Below are 18,958 nucleotides of genomic sequence, written 5' to 3' on the forward strand. Positions count from 1 at the left end.
CGTTCCAAGGACCCCACCAGAGCAACGTCACACACGGGCGCGGCGTAGCGCTCAGACCAGGTCACTGCCACAGCCTCCAACAAACTACTTCCCTCGAGTGCTCCATGAGTCTGTTGAATACACTCACAGTCACATGTAAAATTGGTGGAATCAGGGTTGTAACGCCGACGATATCACGCATGCACAGCAAAGATCGATCTCATGGTCACGTTATCTGCATCACCAAAGACAGCCTAGCAATCGCATATGCCATCCTCACCGTCCAGTATACCTCCTCTCCAGTGCCCGCGCAGGGAAGTAAACAACGATCGTAATCGCCGCACTCATATACACCCCGCAATCGCCCCCATACTTGCCAAAATTCGCAGCAATAGGCCCGACAAACCAAGTCTGCGCCGCACCAGGGAGCTATCCAAACGTCAGTCTTCGTTCGTAACACGCAAGAACTTCGACCAAACTTACCCCTCCAGCCAGATACCCCGACAGCAAGGACAAGACAGCCGCAGCGCCCCACGGCAGCTTGTCCGGCTTGTCCCAAACGGTGAGGTTGTAGCCCTCGCGGCGCCGGAAGAACTTGTCTTCGATGAGGAGGATGAGGGTGAAGGAGACGGTCCAGTAGCCCAGGAGGGAGACGAAGTCGCTAACGACGTTCGACAGGCTTTGCCGCCCGGCGATGGCGAGTACTGCGACAGATCAGCAGGTTTTCTTCGAACTGCTTGGGGATCGTGGCACTCACCCGCCACCACGATTGCAAACAAAAACGACCAGATGAAGCGCGGCACGGCGTGGAAGTAGTGGCCCAGAAGCTGCAGCGATAAGCCAGAGGAGTAATTAATTGCAATGTTATTCCCCAGCACGGAAAACGTGAGAATAACGAGGCAAAACTTCGACCACCCCACCGGATGATAGACCTCGAAAATCAAGCCTCCGAGGCCGTGCGCGGTGTAGACGTGCGCATACGGCGCTCGGGCGGCGGTGATGGCGATGTTGCCCAGCAGAGCGCCGAGGACGATCGACCAGCATGTGGGCAGCATGATGCCTGACCAGATGAGGCCGAAGACTTTGAGCGACGAGATGTTGGCTGGGTAGTTGCACATGTAGTCTGATGAGATGCTGCACCAGCCAGAGGCGTTCGAGAAGCAGATGGCGACGATGGTGAGGAAGCTGCCGGCGAAGGCGAGCGTGCCGGAGGCGTCGAAGCCTGGGGCGTCCGGTTCGACGAGGGGTGCTGCTTGGCTGGGGGTAGAGAGGATGTTAACGCATGGTCTCAATTGTCGGATGGACTCCTGAACGCAACTCACCCGTATAGCACACACATGAGAACGAATGTGACCATCCACGAGTACTTCTCGTACGTGTGGATGAGCTTGAAGCCAAAGATGGAGATCAGGTATGAGACCACGGCGATGATGACAATGCCGACCTCGATCGACAGACTGTAGTCCGAGACGGCGCTCAAGATCTCGCCTACGACCACCAGGTTGACGACGTAGAAGCCTCCACCGACGACAACATTGAGGATGGAGCACAACTTAGCTCCCCAGAATCCGAAGCTAATGGTCGTTCATTAATGCGACGTGTAGCAAATCGCCGACGAAAAGACTTACGAGTATCGAGAACACGCGATTTGACGCAGGCCAGTCTAGGGAACACAAATCAGCCGCTTCACCCGGCAACAGCAGCAACTTCTCCCAATATCTTACCCGCGGGCCCAAAGTCCCCGTATAAGCCGTGCACAGCGCCCCCAGCGCCGTCCCCAACACACTCGCCGCAATGCTCGGCTTGAGCGCCAGGCCAAAAGCCGGGCCCAGCACTCCCAGCGGCAGCACACCCACATGCACATTCAAGCTCCACCAGAGGAGGAAGATGTTCCACTGCGACGGCGGCTGCTTCTCCTCCTCGGGGATGCGGTCGATGCCGCGCAGCTCGATGCCGACCTTGGAGTCGATCCACTCCTCCGCGCGGCGCAGGACGCGCAGCACGCCGATGCTGGATTGGATTTGGATTGTGCGGTGGATTTCGGCGGCGACGACGCTGTCGCTGCGCTCGACGTCGGGGTAGGCGGGGGGCGGGGAGGATTTCTCGTTGATGTCGCTGGTTGTTGGAGACATGGTCTTGCCTTCTTCCAGGCTGCTTGGTTCTGCGGTTGTTTGCCCCATTTCTTTTCGCTCCTCGGTGGTGGAGGACATAGTGGGCTTTCGTCTACTGGCGTTCGATCGAGAGATCGAAAGTAGACACGACAGAGAGAGAAAGAGAGAGAAAGAGAGTATCAGAACAAACAGGAAGCACAAGATCTACCTCTTCACGCCGCAAGGCCCAGACCCAAGGTTAAAGACGCCCCCTTCAAATCACACGATGCGCAGGGGGAAACGCGCGCCACTATCGCAAGCAGCCATGCAAGCGGCCATTGATAGATCTATCAGCGCAGGCTACCACGATTGCACATCCATCCCACGGGGGGTCAGTAAGACGGGCGCGAGCTGCCCAACCAATCAAGCCGGCAGAGGTACAGCAGGTGCATGAGCGGGAAGAGATAAGGCGGCCGGCAGCGAAGAATGGTGGAAAACGGGCCGACGCTGGCTCGTACGGCTGTGATGTACGAGTTGGGTGCACGACTGGGGGCTCGCAGCTTTGGCCGGGGAGCTGCGTTGACAGGAAGGGGGGGGAAAGAGGTTTAGACGGGCGGATGCGAGCGGGTGATGTTGGAATCAAACGTCGAGGTTGGTCTGGATTTGGGGAACAGCCGTGGAGTGGGTGGGCTGCATGACATTGTTCAATGTAACGCCCACGTGTCTTGCGGACGTACAACGTAAAGATAAATCTTACAATAGGCTGATAGCAATTACTAGCTGTCTACACATAATGTCCAATTCCGAATCAGCTTGGTATCATACCAGAACAAAGCATTCTCAAACAGAGCCCCGTAGGTCTGTGACGCAACAAAACTCCCTTGCTAAACCAGACAAGTAACGGAAAAAGTCATCCCATCGTCCATGCGGCTCTTCTAGAAAGACTCAAACGCAGCAAGCGCAAGAGCGCGATCCACGTCTTTTCGACGATAGCCAGGCGCCCGACCCAGACAAACGGCGCTCGCGGTCAATACTGTCATAACACGTCAGCAGGATGCACTAGCGACACTGAACAATAGAGCACACATACCTTGAACAAACTTCGTCACATCAACAATCTTCTTCTTCGCAAACTCGCGCGAAGCGAGCGGATCGAGCAGGGCGGGATTGGACGTAGGCAGAGGAACGTCCAGCACGCCCGACTGGCCCAGTGCAGCAGCACCACCGGCGTCAAACCCTTTGACAATGCCGCCTTGTTGCATGGGGTTCATCCATGCCCCACTGCCAGCGCCGCCCAATTGCTGCATGCCAGATGACAAGCCTGCAGCAGCCATATCGGCGTCGGTGAAGTCGCTCCACTGCATCGGGTTGTCGTACATGTTCATAGGGTCGGCGGCGCGATAGCGCGGAGCGTCCGGGGGCGTGACGACAGACGGCGGGGAGGAAGACAGGGTCGACAGGCTGGTGGAGTCGGGGAAGCGCTCGCCGACTTCCATTTCGACGTACGAGACGCGCGGGCCCATGAACACCCCCTTCTCCTCCAGGTAGCCCTGCACGTCGTACGGGTCGAGCCACTCGCCTTCGAAGCCGGCTATCTCCACTGTCATGTCGGTTGTGATGCTGTCGCGTTGCGCGTGCGCGAGGAGCGCGAGGCGCTGTGGGCCGATGATGCCGAGATGGTGGGTGGGCTTCTTGGGGAGGAGGGCGCCGTTGAGGTCGCGACGGGGGTAGTGCGTGCCTGCGCCTCCGATGTGGATCAAGGGCGCTTGCCAGTAGTCCAAGTCGTCGGTGGCCTGGCCGGCGAGTCGATCGCCGAGGTGGGCGATGATTTTGGCGCGATCGCGACCGAGGAGGGAGAGGCTGAAGACCTGCTCGAAGCGCGCAGGATTGCGTAGCGGGTTCAGGATGAGAGTGTACGCGGCTTCGCACGTTGCGCGGAACAGCCTTCGAGCAAAGGTGCCCTCGTCCGGACTGTAGGTGCGAGGCAACGCTAAACCATTCGGGACATGGGACGATCCGTGATATTCGGTTGCTTCGCGCGGAGAATCGAGAGATGCCATGGAAATGTCGATTTGCTGCTTCACAAGGTCCCTGGATTGGATCAATTGATCGAACGACAGAACTTCATCCGACCCAGGCTCATTCGCAGCACCAGACCTAAAAGTAACACGCCCAAGTCAGCCCAGCGGTTCTCATTGACAGCGTGTGCGGCACGTGGCACACCAGATTGTATGAAGCCATGCAACTGCTCGCGGCAATCACGGGGATGGTTGGACAAACATTTCATAGCCCCACACGCCACTCATCGGCGGAGTGGCGCTGGTCCTCGACGAATCCCGCAACGCCGTCCGATCGATCCACGACGCAACAGTCTGCTCTTGTTGGCGCTGCTGTTGCGCAGCAGTATCCCAGCGCGCTTCGGGCTCTTCAATCATCACGGGCGGAGGCGGCTGCTCCTGAGCCTTGCGAGCGGCAGCAGCGCCCCCGTGGGACGTAGCAGGAGGCGGAGTAGTGGTAGTGGAGGAAGAAGGCGGCATAACGTCTTCCGGCGGATTACGCGCATCCTTGACCAAGCCCTCAAAATGCACCGCCAGCTCCTGCAAATGCCGCATCTGCTCGGGAGCAAGCGAGGGGCGCAAGCGGTCCCGACACGCGACAAACGACTGGTTCATGAGCTCAATGGTGGTGGTGAGGTCGGAGACGCGCTTGCGCAGGTCGTCCAGCGTGCTCTCCTTGCGCTGGCGGTAGGCGCGCTGCGCCAGCCGGATCTGCGTGCGCCGCCGGTCGGCCGCCGACTCGTCATGCTTGTCGACTCGCGGGCGTCCGCGCCGCTTTTCGACCTCGTATTCGTCGTCGTCGGGCGAGGAGGCGCGGCGGGGCCGCTTCCTCCGCCCGCTGGTGGTGGGTTGCGGCTCTGCCATGGTTTGCGTCACGAGCAGGGTCGTCATATAGCAGCGGAATGGCTGTGGGGTGGGATGGGGCAGTACCCGAGCAGGTGGACGTCGAGCATGCAGGTACAAGCAGGCGGGAAATAGGCTGTTGACTGAACAGAGTAGAGGCGGACAGTGGGTCGGGGGCGCACGAGGGTGTTTTAAGCCGACTCCGCTCTCCCACGGAATGGGGCTGTCGAGAGTAGTGGTGAGATGGTGCAAAGATCGGGAGCCATGGCGCCCAGGACCGGGGGAGGCAGTGGATGAGGTGACCTCTGGAACCAGGCGGCTGAGTAATGCTAACGAGGGCTCGGTGGGCGCCCACGAAAGCAGCCGAGGCCGGCGGGACGAAGGATTGCCAGCGTTCACTAATCCTGACTTTCTCTCTTTTTTCAGCCCCGACTCGGACCCGAGACCAATTGCCGTTCGCACGGATTCGGAATCACGGCCGACCCTGCGAGTTTGGTAGTGGGTTGCCTCGACCGTAGCACGTCAGTGGCAGCGTTGAGATCGACTGAGACCCCGAACCACGTACCGTCAGTGCATCACGTGTGCCTGGAAGTGGTATGCAACATAATGTGCCAAGAATGGCATAGGATGCCTCAAAGATAATGCACTAGTCCAGTGCTTTGAAATACACAAGCAGGTGAAGATTCAAATGCTGACCGCAGGTGTGGTAAACTACATCTCATGACGCAGGGGATGCAGAAGCCACCGACAAACCACATGCCGACCGCTTTCAACGCCGTCGCTGGGGAAAACAAACGCCAGGTAGATGCCATGCCATGCCATTGTCTTTTCTATGCCAACCACCCCCGCAATGACACACTCAGTCGCTATTCGCTCGTAACAGTGACGCCTGTAAAATCCACGTGTCAGCTGGTCGCCCCTGAAAACTTCCGCGGAAGCACTGGTAGAACTCACCCGATCCATCGGATTCCCTTCATCAGCCGTCACAATCGCCGGGCTCAACATCCCCGCCGGCCCCATCTCAGTATACCCACGATGCTCGCCGAAACCAGGCCTCTTAGGTGAGGAAAGCGGGACAGCCAACGAGGCCCCATCCACCGTCTTCTCTTGCTCATGCGACAGCCCACTGCGGTGATCGTTCTTCCGCTCCAGCAGCGCGCCGCCGAGCGTGGCGCACTTGAGAATGGTCTGAATGAGCTGGTTCGGCTTGAGCGGCTTCGACAGGTACTCGTCCATCTGCGCCTGGATGCACTTCTCGCGGTCGCCGAGCATGGCGTGCGCGGTGAGGGCGATGATGGGCGTGCGCGTGAGTTCGTGCGCCGCCTCCCACTCGCGGATCTTCGCCGTCGCCTCGAAGCCGCCCATGACCGGCATTTGCACGTCCATGAGCACGACGTCGAAGCGCTTGTGTTTGATGGCTTCGAACGCCTCCAGCCCGTTGTTGGCCACGGTGACTTTGTGGTTGTGCTTGTGCAGGATTTTGACGGCGAGCTTCTGGTTGACGGCGTTGTCTTCGGCGAGCAGGATTTCGAAGGTACGCGAGTGATCGGCCGATGTGGGCGCCGCCCTGCCTTCGAGCGCAGGGATGAGGGCGTTGCCAAGATCGATAGGTTCGCATGGTGTCGTCATGTAGCTCGAGATGCCATTCTCCAACGCCGTCTTGAAGCTCACGGAGATCTTGGGCGCGACGAGGACAATAGGGATATACTTGAAGCGTTCCATGCTACGCAGCTTCTGCGCCACGTCGCTGTGGTCGACAATCACGCAATCATAGACATCCGCAGATTTGATCTCCGACGGGTTGATGCGCGAGTTTTGCCGTACCACGCACGGCACGAGGTCGAGCTGCCGAATGTTCTCCGCAATCGCATCCGCGCATCCGGTGTAGCCGTTGTCGAAGAAGAGGACATTGTGCTTGCGGTACTGCTCCAGCTGAGGCATAATCTTGGCCACATCCGAGTTTCCAACGCGCACAATGCAGGTGAAGAAGAATGTGCTGCCTTCGCCATACACCGACTCGACCCACATCTTGCCGCGCATGAGCGTGACCAGACGTCGGGAGATTGACAGCCCAAGACCAGTGCCTCCGAATTTCCTCGTCGTCGAGCCATCAGCCTGCTGGAAGGTGTCGAAGATGAGGTCGAGCTTGTTGGAGTGAATGCCAATGCCTGTGTCGGAGACGGCGAACTTGATCACGTACTCGCCCGCCCTGCAGACGATGCCAGACTCGGCGAAGATCTTCACCCTCACTTCTCCGTGCTCGGTGAATTTGATGGCATTGCCCGCGAGGTTGAGGATGATTTGTCGCAAGCGGAAGGAGTCGCCGACAATGTAGTCTGGCACGGAACTATCGATGTCATAGACCAGACTAATGTCTTTCTCGTTCGCCCGGACGGCCAGCGACTTCAAGCTGTTGAAGACGAGACTGCGCAAGGAGAAGGGCTCCTCCTCCAGGATCATGCGATTCGCCTCAATCTTCGAGATGTCGAGGATATCGTCGATGATGGTCAATAAGCTATTGGCGAGCGAGAAGACGATGTTGAGCATGTCCCGCTGGTTCTGCTCCAGCTCGGTGTCGAGTGTGAGCTGCGTCATGCCGATGATGCCGTTCATGGGCGTGCGGATCTCGTGCGACATGTTCGCCAAGAACTCGCTCTTCGTCTTGTTGGCCAGCTCGGCCGCCTCACGCGCCTGGTTGTTGCGCTGGATACTCTCTCGCAGACTAAAAATCATCTTATTGATCTTGACCTTGAGTTCGTTGATTTCGCCCGAGGCTTCGACGGTAATCATCTTCGAGAAGTCGCCGCTCATGGCCGCGCTGGAGATGTCGCCGAACGCGCGCACCTGCGACGTCAGGTTCTGCGCCATGATGTTTACATCGGTGGTGATTTCCTTCCAGCGTCCGGTGATGCCGGCGACTTGCGCTTGACCGCCCATCTTGCCGTCCACACCGACGTCGCGCGCGACCTTCTTCACCGCCAAGGACCAAGCGTCGAGTCGCGTGACCATGTCGTTGATGGTGTCTCGAAGCGTTTGGATTTCTCCCTGTGCCGCAACCTCGATGCGCTGAGTCATGTCTCCTCGCGCAATGGCCTGTGTCACGGCGGAGATGCTCCGCACCTGTGCGGTCAAGTTGCCGGCCATGACGTTGACGTTGTCCGTCAAGTCTTTCCATTTGCCTTCCACGTTCCGGACCTCTGCCTGTCCGCCCAGAGTGCCTTCTGTGCCAACTTCTCGCGCCACTCGGCTGACTTCGAATGCGAATGTGCTCAGCCGGTCCACCATGGTATTGATTGTGATCTTCAAGGCCAGTATCTCGCCCTGCACTTCCGCCTCGACCTTCCTGCTCAAATCGCCCTTTGCGACAGCGGTGGTGACTTCGGCGATTTCTCGCACCTGAGTGGTGAGGTTGTTCGCCATGCCATTCACATTCTCCGTGAGATCCTTCCACGTGCCCTCGACACCATGCACCGTCGCCTGGCCACCGAGACGTCCCTCCGTCCCCACCTCTTTGGCGATTTTGGTGACTTCATGGGCGAACTGCCGAAGTTGATCCACCATGGAGTTGATTGTGCTCTTCAATTCCAGAATCTCTCCTTTGCATTGCGCCTTTACTTTCTGCGTAAGATCGCCCTTGGCCACTGCGGTGGTGACTTCGGCGATATCCCGCACTTGCGCCGTAAGATTGTTGGCCATGGCGTTCACGTTCACGGTCAGATCATTCCACATGCCCTGCACGCCTTCGATCTGCGCCTGGCCGCCGAGCACACCCTCGATGCCTACATCGCGAGACACTCGAGTGACTTCTGTTGCAAATGTCCGCAATTGGTCCACCATGGTGTTGATTGTCTGCTGGAGCTTCAAAATTTCTCCGCGAGCCGGTCGCTCAATCTTTCGACTCAAGTCACCTTGTGCGACTGCGGTAGTGACGACGGCAATCTCTCTGACTTGATCAGTCAGATTCTGTGCCATGACGTTGACGTTGTTCGTGAGCTCGGCCCAGATTCCATCAACACCAGGCACCGTAGCTTGACCTCCCAGAAGCCCATCGGTGCCGACCTGCTTTGCAAGATTCGTGACCTGGCTCGCAAACTCCTGTAGCTGATCCACCATGCGATTGATGGTGTGTTTGAACTTGGCAATCTCGGGATCCTTCTCGACCACCTGAATCAACACCTTCTTGCTAAGATCGCCATTCGCCACGGCCGTGACAATGGTGCCAATCTCTTTGATGACCTTTTGGTACGTCGCGTTGATTTGCGCATTCTTCTCAATCTCGCGCTTCAGCTGGTCGATGGATGCGGAATTGCCGAGAGTGTTGAGTGCGTGGCGTGTGCGATTTTGTTGATCGGAGAGTTCGGCTTGGATATGGTCGATGAACGCCTTTTGCTCCTGGATCTTGTTCGCTTGGTGGTCGATATGTTCGCGCAGGAACGAGAATTGTTCTTCGGTAAGCTGACGGGGGTATTGGGCTTCTGTGTCGGACTTGGCAAGGAGGCTCGTGACCCATGAAGAGGAGCGCTGGCGGCTGGGATCGAGATTTGCCAGTTGTCGGGGAGATATAGGTCGTTCGGTGTCGGGAAAATTGGAGATATGAGGCTCGTTGGGGGTGACGGGAAGGGAGGCATTGCCAGCCGCTTTGGCCTCGAGCAAGTGGATGCGAGCGGCGAGCGCGGTCAGCTCGCGCTCCAACGTCTTCTTCTCCACGGTCTCCTCGCCGGGGAGGAGGACCTGGGTAGTGGGGATGCCATTGGCGAGGGCGGAGGGTGGGAACGAGCCGGGCTCTTGTATGGCGGGATGCTTAGCGAGATTGGCCAGTATACTCGCGACTGCCGCCGATGTTTCCTCGTGAGGCATCCCTGGGGTCTCTGTAGTAGAGCAGAGGGAGAGCGAGCGAGCGGGGAGGGGGGCGCGTGTGGCTTAGAAATGCATAGCAGCGTCAAAATGGTGGCCGCCGCGGAGCCGGCGTGTGAAGAGGGCTGACGGTTATGGCGTTGGGGAGGGCAGTCGCGTGGGAGCGGATGGTCTATTGCGCGGCCAGTCGAGATGCAGGGGACAGCGAAGGTGGAGGAGAGGAGACCAAGAACAGGCGCGTAGGCTGGGGGTGGATGAGATGGTGATGCTGACGTGGGCGCGCGCGGCGAAGAAGCACATATAGGAGGTGGTGGTGGTGGACAACTCCCGCTTTTCCCATTCCCCTACGGAGCGTCCTCCTACCTGACCAGCCTAGCGCGGCGGTGACGAATGACAGCCCACGCTTGGACCCACTCCCCTCCGCTACCCTCGAGATCGACACTGCTCGAAACACTTGGCGGTCGAGGAATACGCGCAGAGGGTATGCGATCTGCATGCGTCTTTTCATATCGTCTTTATTGAGCATCCCGTCGTTGTGGACAGAGCACGATACGCCATGCGTGTCACCGTCGCGTCCGGGGAAACATGAATCGGCGTATGCAAAGGTGATGCGCAAGTGGCGTTTACCCGCCCACATGCGGTAACTGCAGGGTCCACCGCAGCTTCCTTCGCCTGACTACATCTCCACTCCGCGACTCGAGCGCACCGAATCATCTCCGTATCGACATACAATATCTGCGCCGGTCATGTGATTTGCACGAGTCATTCACAACCATGACATTGGCACACAGCGGGTTGTGAAGTGTACATCTCACAAATACATAAATCTATCTATGTCTCTTCCATCCCAGGCAGTTAGTTCTTCAACTTGTACGAGTGGACGACGTGCTAGAGATGCAGAGTTAGCAGAATGTTTCCATCAACCATCATAAGAGGCTACGACTTACCGGGTTGCAGAAGGCCTTCAGGCCCTCCTTGCCCCACTCGCCACCAATCCCGCTCTCCTTGTGTCCGCCAAACACGGCCTGAGGAGTGGGCTTCTCGAAGGAGTTGACAAACACCGAGCCGGCCTCGAGTCTGCGCGCAATGCGCTCGGCGCGCTCAATGTCCTTGCCCCACACGCACGCGCCAAGACCCGTCAGGCTGCTGTTGGCGCGCTTGATGACCTCCTCCTCGTCCGACCACGGCTGAGTGGGGACGATGGGGCCAAACGGCTCCTCCTGGATGATGCGGCTGTCGTTGGGCGGGTTGTCAATGATGGTCGGCTGGATGTAGTAGCCCTTGCCCTCGGCAACATCGGGTGAGCCCACGGCGAACTTGTACCCCTTGTCCTTCGTATCCTTGAACATGTTCTTCACCTTCTCGTACTGCATCGAGTTCTGCAGCGGGCCGAGCAGGGCGCCGGAGTCCTGGTCGCCGACCTTGATGGTCTTGGTAAAGGCGACCATCTCCTTGAGCATCTCGTCGTAGATCTTCTCGTGGATGTAGATGCGCTTCGTCGCCACGCACACCTGCCCGGAGTTCTGGAAGGCGCCCATGACAAGCTCGGGCGCGGTCTTCTTGACGTCAACGTCGGGGAGGACGATGGAGGCGTCGTTGCCGCCGAGTTCGAGAGTGACACGCTTGAGCGTCGGCGCGCACGCGGCCATGATCTTCTTGCCGGTCGCGATGGAGCCGGTGAAGGAGATCTTGGCAATGCCCGGGTGGGCGGTGAGCATGGGGCCGAGCTTGTCGTCGCCGCCAATCGCCTGCACAACACCGGGCTCAAAGATCTCTTGCGCGAGCTCGACAATCTTCAAGGTGGTGTAGGGGGTGAAGGGGCTGGGCTTGATGATGATGGTGTTGCCGGTAAGCACGGCGGGAATGAGCTTGCCGAGACAGAGGATGATGGGGAAGTTCCATGGGCCTGGGCCAGATTGTTAGATTGAAGGGAGTGAATGCGAAGCACATAGAACATACAGATGGCGCCCACGACACCGAGGGGAGTGAAGCGAGTGGTAATGACCTTCTCGTCATCCTCCTCGCGCTCCTCGGGCAAGTCGAGCTTGGCGTGGTGGTCAAACCACAAGGCCGCAGCACCGGCTTCGAAAGAGGCGAATTGATGCTGAATTCAGTGGTCAGCGGGCGTCCGCAAGACATGAGAAGGTGGACACGAACCGGCTTGCCGTTCTCCTTCTTGAGCAGCTCGGTCATCTCATCGACGTGTGCCATGTAGAGGTCCTTGAACTTGACGAGCAGCTCCTTCCTCTTCTCAATGGGCACAAAGCGGAACTTCTCGTAGGCCCGCTGGGCAGACACGACGGCGTCGTCGACATCCTGCTGGGTGCCCACGGGGACGGCCCACAGCTTCTCGCCAGTGGCGGGGTTCACACCGTAGTGCTGCTGCTTGGCTGGGCGCTGCTTGCCATCGATGATGTTGTAGAACTCGTCAAACTTGACGCTGGCAACTTTGGAGGGAGACATGATGACAGAGAGGGGTTTGAAGGGTTTATGGTATGGTATGAGGGGTGGATTTGAGAAAGAGTAGACGAGATTTTTCCCTAGGATCTTGCTTATATATCGGCCATCAGTGTTTACCGAGGGGCACGTAACCGGTGCAGGTTTTCGTCACCGTCAGCCCGCGCTCGACCCCTCCATTCGGCTGTGAGAGAGAGGTGGTGCGGGGATCGGCAATTATACATCCGAATGTAGTTTAGTGCAGCGAAATGTATGGAGTCTCTCATGGCCTCGGCCAGTCGTGTGGTTAGAAGCAGTGTCGATAGCAAAGAAGCCAAGAGAAGAATCGAGCATGGGAGGAGGGATCGTGAGGGTTGGTGCAAGGATTAATGCCGACAACCAGCCGCAGGCTTCCTCCAGCCTCACCATTGACAGGATGATCGCAGGCATGTAAATGAATGTGAGCAAGAAACGCCTTCAATCCTGTTGTCGGACTTCTTTTCCGCGTCGAGCAATCGTTGCGCGCCTGGAGGATTGTCAATGATCTCGCTGGATCAAGACTGACTTGATTGAGAGATTCGATTGTAGCATCACCAAAGTTCTTCATAAGAGTGAGGTCGAGCTCGCTCATGACTACGACGTTACAGCACTTGACATGCAGCCCGCGTGGTGAGTGCGCTGGTGAGCGGTGTTGCATCTGGGTGACCTATGATGTTGCAGCCAAATATGCGTCTGACCTCCACATCGTTGATCGAATCACGGCGCTCGAGTGACTTGCCACCGCCGACTGCATGTCCTCCACGCTTACACTCGTTAGATGAGGGACTGCGGGGTTGCTGCGTGGACCTCCACAGTATTCGGGAGAGTGTTCATCCCCAAACCAGACAAGACGCCGTGACGATGTGTACAGCGAGGCCGGAGAGAAGAGAGACCGGATGTCGGCTCACAAGTCCACACACCATGAATTCGTTGAACTGGACTGACCCTCGTGTCGAGCAGCGGCGATGACGTCGCGATTGTCCTTCGCTGTGACTTTCGGCGAAATTCAACGACACCTCCTCCACACATTTGCCGTCCAATACCGGCTTCTCTCCACATCGCACCCGCTGCGTTGGCCACCGCAAGCAAAGAAAGCGCGCGCCAGCCAATAATGCCCAAAGGTCCGATCCACGTCTCGGCGAAACTACGCCCTAGTTGCGTCGGTGCCTTGCATAACGTCCAGCTAAGATGCGGAGAAACGATGGGGTTTGGCCAGCGATCGTCGAACCGCATTCGGCCCTTTGCTCATCAATACCACCTCGCTGAATAACCAATGTATAAATGCGGACGTTGCCTCGTGATGCCTCTTCGTCGAATTTCTCCCCTCCGTCACTCATCTCCCTCTCTCCTCTGCTAGGTCACTGTGAGAAGACACCATGATGATGCGGTCAAGCCTGATGCAGGCATTGCTATATGCCTCTGCCCTCGTCTCTGCCACTTCTACCACGACCAGCGCCGCAGACGGCCTGACCACGGCAGCCGGCGCAAAGTCTTCTTCCCTCGGCACCGTCTTAGTCAATGGCACCTCAAGAACATACTCCGTCCCTTTCACCGTCCCCGCGGCGGCAGATGTCGGTCCGAACATCCTGCCGAACATCTACGATCCCAAGGCCAAGATATCACAGGACCTCTGTCCTGGGTACAAGGCCACCAATGTCAAGAACACGACGACGGGCATGACCGCCAGCCTTACGCTGGCCGGATCTCCGGTATGTTGACAATACGTCGCTTCTTCAAGATTCACAGTCTGATCTTAGCTAGTGCAATGCCTACGGCACCGACGTCAAGAACCTGGATTTCGTCGCGGAGGTGCAATCAAATCACCGACTAAACGTCCAGATCCAGCCCACGTACCTAGGCAGCTCCAATACCAGCTGGTATGTGCTGCCGAATCAACTCGTCTACCAGCCGCCTTCGAACGGAACCGCGCAAGACGTGCAAGACATTGATCTGGCATTCTCGTATTCCAACCATCCCACGTTCTCCTTCAAGATCACTCGCAAGTCGACTGGCGATGTCATCTTTGATACGACGGGCAGCGTGCTCGTCTACGAGGACCAGTTCATCGAGTTTGTGAGCCAGCTTCCGGAGGAGTACAATCTCTACGGAATGGGTGAGTCCTCCCTCCTCCTCCGTACTCATTTGAAAACACAAAACTGATGTAGAGTCATCAAGGCGAGAGAATTCACGGCCTCCGACTTGGCAACAACTTCACCGCGACCTTCTGGGCTGCCGACGCCGGTGACCCAATCGACAGGAACATTTACGGCAACCACCCCTTCTACCTCGACACTCGCTACTACTCGGTCGACAACTCCACCGGCAACCGAACCCTCATCACCACCCAGAACGTTTCCGCGACCGAGACCTACGAAAGCTACAGCCATGGCGTCTATCAACGCAACGCACACGGCATGGAGGCCCTGATGCTGCCCACCAACATCACGTGGCGATCTCTCGGCGGCAACATCGATCTCTACTTCCTCGACGGCCCCGAGCCAGCGAATGTGACGCAGCAGTATCTGAGCGAGGCTGTTGGTCTGCCGGCCATGCAGCAGTACTGGGCATTCGGCTTCCATCAGTGCAGATGGGGCTACGCCAACTGGAGCGAAGTCGAAGCTGTTGTCGACAACTACCGCAAATTCGACGTTCCCCTCGAGACGATCTGGACTGACATCGATTGGATGTTCCAGTACCGAGACTTCGAGAACGATCCGATCCGCTACCCCTATGCCGAAGGAGAAGCGTTCCTTGCGCGCCTCGCTGCCAACAATCAACATTATGTCCCAATCATCGATTCTGCGCTCTATATTCCTGACCCCAACAATGCCAGCGACGCCTACCCGGTGTACAACAGAGGCCATGATCTGGATGTGTGGCTTCACAACCCGGATGGCACAGAGTACATTGGCGATGTGTGGCCTGGCTACACTGTGTTCCCCGACTGGGACTCCTCGAACGCAGGAGAGTGGTGGGCCAACGAGTTGCAGATGCATCACGACAAGATCGCGTGGAGCGGCATCTGGATTGACATGAGCGAGGCCTCCTCCTTCTGCGTTGGCAGCTGTGGTACCGGCAACCTCTCCCTCAACCCTGTGCACCCACCATTCGCTCTGCCTGGCGAGCCGGGCAGTGTTATTTACACTTATCCCGAGGGCTTCAATCTCACAAACGCCACCGAGGCCAGCGTTGCCGCTTCCCTCTCCGCCTCTCAAGCTTCCGCCAACGCCAAAGCAACCCCAGCGGTGACTACAACGATGCCCTACTTCACCCCGACCATCACTCCCAACGCGCGAAACGTGAACAACCCGCCATACGTGATCAACAACGTCAACGGAGCGCTGGGCGTGCATGCCGTCATCCCCAACGCCACGCATCAGACCGGCGTGGAGGAATATGACGTGCACAACCTCTTCGGCTACCAGATCATCAACGCCACCTACAACGGTCTCCTCAAGGTCTTCCCTGGCAAGCGACCCTTCATCATCGGCCGATCCACTTTTGCCGGCTCCGGCACACAGGCTGGTCACTGGGGTGGTGATAATACGTCGCTGTTTGCGTACATGTACTTCAGCATTTCGCAGGCGTTGAACTTTGCGCTGTTTGGTATTCCCATGGTAAGTTCTTGCTGCATCTCGCATTAAGGAAAGTACGGATTGGCTGACATGATGGCAGTTTGGTGTCGATACTTGCGGATTCAACAGCAACTCTGACGAGGAGCTTTGCAATCGCTGTAAGTGAAGAAGTCTTCATCTAACTCAACCTGAAACGTGTGCTAATATGCATCCTAGGGATGTCCACGAGCGCCTTCTTCCCCTTCTACCGCAACCACAACACCCTCTCGGCAAACTCCCAAGAAGCCTACAGTAAGTCCCAGCGCAAGCCTATTTCCAACGAACCCCTGCTAATAATCCGCCACCAGTCTGGGAGTCCGTGATCGACGCCTCCAAGCGCGCAATGGCCATCCGCTACTCCCTGCTCCCCTACATCTACACCCTCTTCTACCAAGCCCACACCACCGGTAGCACCGTCATGCGCGCCCTCGCCTGGGAATTCCCCACCGAGCCCACGCTCAAGGACCTCGACAACCAATTCCTCCTCGGTGGCGCCCTCATGGTCGTCCCCGTGCTCGGCCAAGGCCTGACGGAAGTCGGCGCCTACTTCCCCGGCATCGCGCAAGGGCAAGTCTGGTACGATTGGTATACCCAGGAAGCCGTGGAGGCAACTGCCGGCGTGAACAAGACGATTGCTGCGCCTCTGAGCCACATCCCTGTTTACCTGCGCGGCGGCTCTATCCTGCCTCAGCAGGAGGCGCTCTACACGACAGAGGAGTGCCGCAACAGCCCGTGGAGTCTATTGGCCCCTCTGGACAGCAGCGGCTCCGCCAGCGGCCAGCTGTACGTCGACGACGGCGTGAGCGTCGTGCCGAACGCGACGTTGATTGTGGACTTCACCGCTGCGAATGGCAGCTTGTCCGCCAAGGTCAGCGGCTCGTATCCCGATACGAACGCGCTGGCGAATGTCACGCTCTTGGGCGTGCAGAGCCAGCCGAGCGTTGTCTCTTTGAACGGGAACAATGTCACTGCCGGCGTGGCGTACAACAGTACTAGCAAGGTGTTGAGCATCAAGGGTCTGCAGAATGCGACGAGCAGTGGTGCCTGGGCGAAAGACTGGACTCTGTCTTGGTCTTAGAGCTTCTCGCATTTAGCTGGTTAGGAAAACAAAAATGAAAGTAATGTATGTGTGAATCATCGTCGTTCAAGTCTCATGTCCTGGTGTATCCAAATTTGAATAAGGGGCTGTCGAATGTCTTCTTGTTGCGCGTCGTCATCCATGCTTCATACGACAAGTCGACTTCTTTTGTGCCTCGCGCTCGCATTTCCTCTTCGTACACAGTGATGCCTTCGGATAAGTCTGAAGAGCCTGATGCGACTGCTGCTTTAATCGCATCGACCAGGTCCGAAGCGTCTTTCAGGGCATTGTTTAAGCCTTGGCCGCGATCTGTGCTTGTGTAAGTAGGACTTTGCCATCGCGCAAGCATGGCCTTCCAAGTTGCACTCACTCGGCAACATGGAATGCGCAGCATCGCCTGCGAGAGTCACTCTTCCCCGGTAGTTGTCCCATTTCGTTCGCGGCGCCCACTGGTTAGCCGCATACACCGGCAAGACTTTGTCCTCGGCGAGAGCCAAAAAAGCCGTTCGGAATGGTTCGCAGAAATGCGCCATCCGCTCTCGCACGTATGTCATTCGCTCCTTGGGGTCTTGCAGGTCTTTGGCGTACGGTGGGCCGGCCCAGGAGGTGTACGCTTGGAACTGTCGTGTGGATGATCAGCGGTGGTCATGACGCGTTTTTGTGACTTGGAGAAGTACCTTCCACTGTGCAGGGTCTTGGGGATCCGGAATGTCCAACGCTGCGGCACAATCAGCCCTCTTGAGCGTCGTCTAGCAGTTGCCCACGGCTTACCAGCCACCAGCGCTGCGCCGTCCACTGCAGGATGGTCGTAACCGAGTTGCATGATAGGATGGGGCGATCGCAAGAGACGTGCTTCGGCAGGCGAATAGCCCTCCCCAACCGCGTTGATCATGGTGCCACCAACATCATGCCCCTGAGCCGCTTCGGCCCCTACCAAGAACTTACGAACGACAGAGTTGGGGCCATCGCAGCCAATGACCATGTCGCCAGACTCGACAATGCCATCGTCGAATGCCAGCGAAACCCCGGGGCCCTCGACGGAAATGGACTGGAGCTTTTTGCCAAACTTGAGCAGAGGCGGTCAGTTGTATCTAATAAACTGCGAGGGAGATCACCGACCTTGATATCAAGACCGTCACCCAGCAGCAGCTTTCTGATCTTGGCACGAGATACTCTGTTGGCGACGGGCATAGGAATTGCATACATTACCGCGCCCGTATCGGCCTTGATCTGAGGTACGGACGAAAGTGCATCGATGGAGGGATCGACGCGGGTCTCTTCGATGCGAGACAAGAGATGGTCGGGAAGTAGCTTTTCGAAGTACTCTGTTCCCCAATGCAGGACCATTCCTGTTGTTCACGGGTGGTTGATAAGTAGCTACAGAATCGTTGGCGAGGGAGGGATGCGAGGATGCCTACCCCAGTTGCGGACACTGTCCTTGAACGTCTCCTCTGTGTCTCGCTCAAATACAGTGTACGATATACCGGCCTGGAGAGGAATGAGCTAGGGTCAGTATGCAAGGCAGACGGCCTTTGTAGACTTCACCGTACCTTCTTGAGACCCGTGGCAATGGCGAGTCCACAGTTCCCTGCATCCCGTCAGTGAGTCTGTTGAGGGGGTGTTACACCTCGTCTTGCCTCACCTCCTCCCACGATCAACACACGGAAACCAACCTTACCCTCCGCCATGTTTGCAGTCTACACTCGTGCACACGCTTGATTTCGGCGGATGCCTGTATTTATCGAGAACCCTACTCCATTACCGGCGAAGTGCTTACCCACCTCAGCCGCAACGAGGACATGTCAGAACCTTAACCAGGGAGAGATCGGAGCAGGATCGAGTGTATAAGCATGAGCAATGGTATGGAAGCGGTATTTTCTCGAGCCTTTTCGGCGCAGTAGACCGTGAAGAGGAAGTGCAGGTGAAGTGCACGGGAGTGAGTGGCCTGGACTGTTGATGCCTCAGGCC

At 57.5% G+C, this 18,958-nt stretch overlaps 6 protein-coding genes across 6 annotated transcripts; 1 reads left to right on the forward strand and 5 right to left on the reverse strand.

Moving 5' to 3' along the window:
• Window positions 1-255: 255 nt before the first annotated feature.
• Window positions 256-2,189, reverse strand: BDY17DRAFT_353842 (permease for cytosine/purines, uracil, thiamine, allantoin-domain-containing protein; the record flags this gene model as incomplete). The annotated part of the gene is made up of 6 exons (XM_033738241.1): window positions 256-408; window positions 463-683; window positions 737-1,236; window positions 1,302-1,553; window positions 1,608-1,642; window positions 1,704-2,189. 6 exons carry the CDS (start codon window positions 2,187-2,189, stop codon window positions 256-258), a joined length of 1,647 nt encoding a protein of 548 aa, XP_033590324.1.
• Window positions 2,190-3,004: 815 nt separating this feature from the next.
• Window positions 3,005-4,990, reverse strand: BDY17DRAFT_310704 (uncharacterized protein; the record flags this gene model as incomplete). The annotated part of the gene is made up of 3 exons (XM_033735470.1): window positions 3,005-3,102; window positions 3,160-4,226; window positions 4,350-4,990. The coding sequence occupies 3 exons, from the start codon at window positions 4,988-4,990 to the stop codon at window positions 3,005-3,007; spliced, it is 1,806 nt and encodes a 601-aa protein (XP_033590325.1).
• A 609-nt stretch (window positions 4,991-5,599) lies between these two features.
• On the reverse strand, window positions 5,600-10,169 carry BDY17DRAFT_298033 (uncharacterized protein). Its single transcript, XM_033733678.1, has 2 exons — window positions 5,924-10,169; window positions 5,600-5,858 (listed from the first exon to the last, which is right to left on the reverse strand). The coding sequence occupies exons 1-2, from the start codon at window positions 9,824-9,826 to the stop codon at window positions 5,829-5,831; spliced, it is 3,933 nt and encodes a 1,310-aa protein (XP_033590326.1). The 5' UTR covers window positions 9,827-10,169; the 3' UTR covers window positions 5,600-5,828.
• A 580-nt stretch (window positions 10,170-10,749) lies between these two features.
• BDY17DRAFT_251075 (aldehyde dehydrogenase domain-containing protein) lies at window positions 10,750-12,286 on the reverse strand (the record flags this gene model as incomplete). The annotated part of the gene is made up of 3 exons (XM_033731136.1): window positions 10,750-11,729; window positions 11,783-11,927; window positions 11,981-12,286. The coding sequence occupies 3 exons, from the start codon at window positions 12,284-12,286 to the stop codon at window positions 10,750-10,752; spliced, it is 1,431 nt and encodes a 476-aa protein (XP_033590327.1).
• Window positions 12,287-13,695: 1,409 nt separating this feature from the next.
• On the forward strand, window positions 13,696-16,990 carry BDY17DRAFT_250671 (putative alpha-glucosidase; the record flags this gene model as incomplete). Its single annotated transcript, XM_033731094.1, has 6 exons — window positions 13,696-14,007; window positions 14,060-14,411; window positions 14,474-15,915; window positions 15,974-16,031; window positions 16,090-16,164; window positions 16,221-16,990. The coding sequence occupies 6 exons, from the start codon at window positions 13,696-13,698 to the stop codon at window positions 16,988-16,990; spliced, it is 3,009 nt and encodes a 1,002-aa protein (XP_033590328.1).
• Window positions 16,991-17,036: 46 nt separating this feature from the next.
• Window positions 17,037-18,900, reverse strand: BDY17DRAFT_298045 (putative monooxygenase). Its single transcript, XM_033733679.1, has 8 exons — window positions 18,633-18,900; window positions 18,541-18,578; window positions 18,409-18,478; window positions 18,110-18,339; window positions 17,762-18,056; window positions 17,668-17,708; window positions 17,361-17,610; window positions 17,037-17,299 (listed from the first exon to the last, which is right to left on the reverse strand). The coding sequence occupies exons 1-8, from the start codon at window positions 18,676-18,678 to the stop codon at window positions 17,064-17,066; spliced, it is 1,206 nt and encodes a 401-aa protein (XP_033590329.1). The 5' UTR covers window positions 18,679-18,900; the 3' UTR covers window positions 17,037-17,063.
• Window positions 18,901-18,958: the final 58 nt, after the last annotated feature.

The sequence above is a fragment of the Neohortaea acidophila genome, assembly GCF_010093505.1.
Source record: "Neohortaea acidophila strain CBS 113389 unplaced genomic scaffold BDY17scaffold_5, whole genome shotgun sequence".
Taxonomy (NCBI): domain Eukaryota; kingdom Fungi; phylum Ascomycota; class Dothideomycetes; order Mycosphaerellales; family Teratosphaeriaceae; genus Neohortaea; species Neohortaea acidophila.

Excerpts from the sequence above, each read along its gene's own strand:
- BDY17DRAFT_298033 (XM_033733678.1), bottom strand. The coding sequence starts at position 9,826 with ATGCCTCACGAGGAAACATCGGCGGCAGTCGCGAGTATACTGGCCAAT. Across the intron at positions 5,859-5,923 it reads AAGGGAATCCGATGGATCGG|GCGTCACTGTTACGAGCGAA; the intron begins GTGAGTTCTACC and ends TGGATTTTACAG.
- BDY17DRAFT_298045 (XM_033733679.1), bottom strand. The coding sequence starts at position 18,678 with ATGGCGGAGGGTAAGGTTGGTTTCCGTGTGTTGATCGTGGGAGGAG. Across the intron at positions 17,611-17,667 it reads AAGACCCTGCACAGTGGAAG|TTCCAAGCGTACACCTCCTG; the intron begins GTACTTCTCCAA and ends TCCACACGACAG. Across the intron at positions 17,300-17,360 it reads TGCGCATTCCATGTTGCCGA|ATCGCGGCCAAGGCTTAAAC; the intron begins GTGAGTGCAACT and ends ACACAAGCACAG.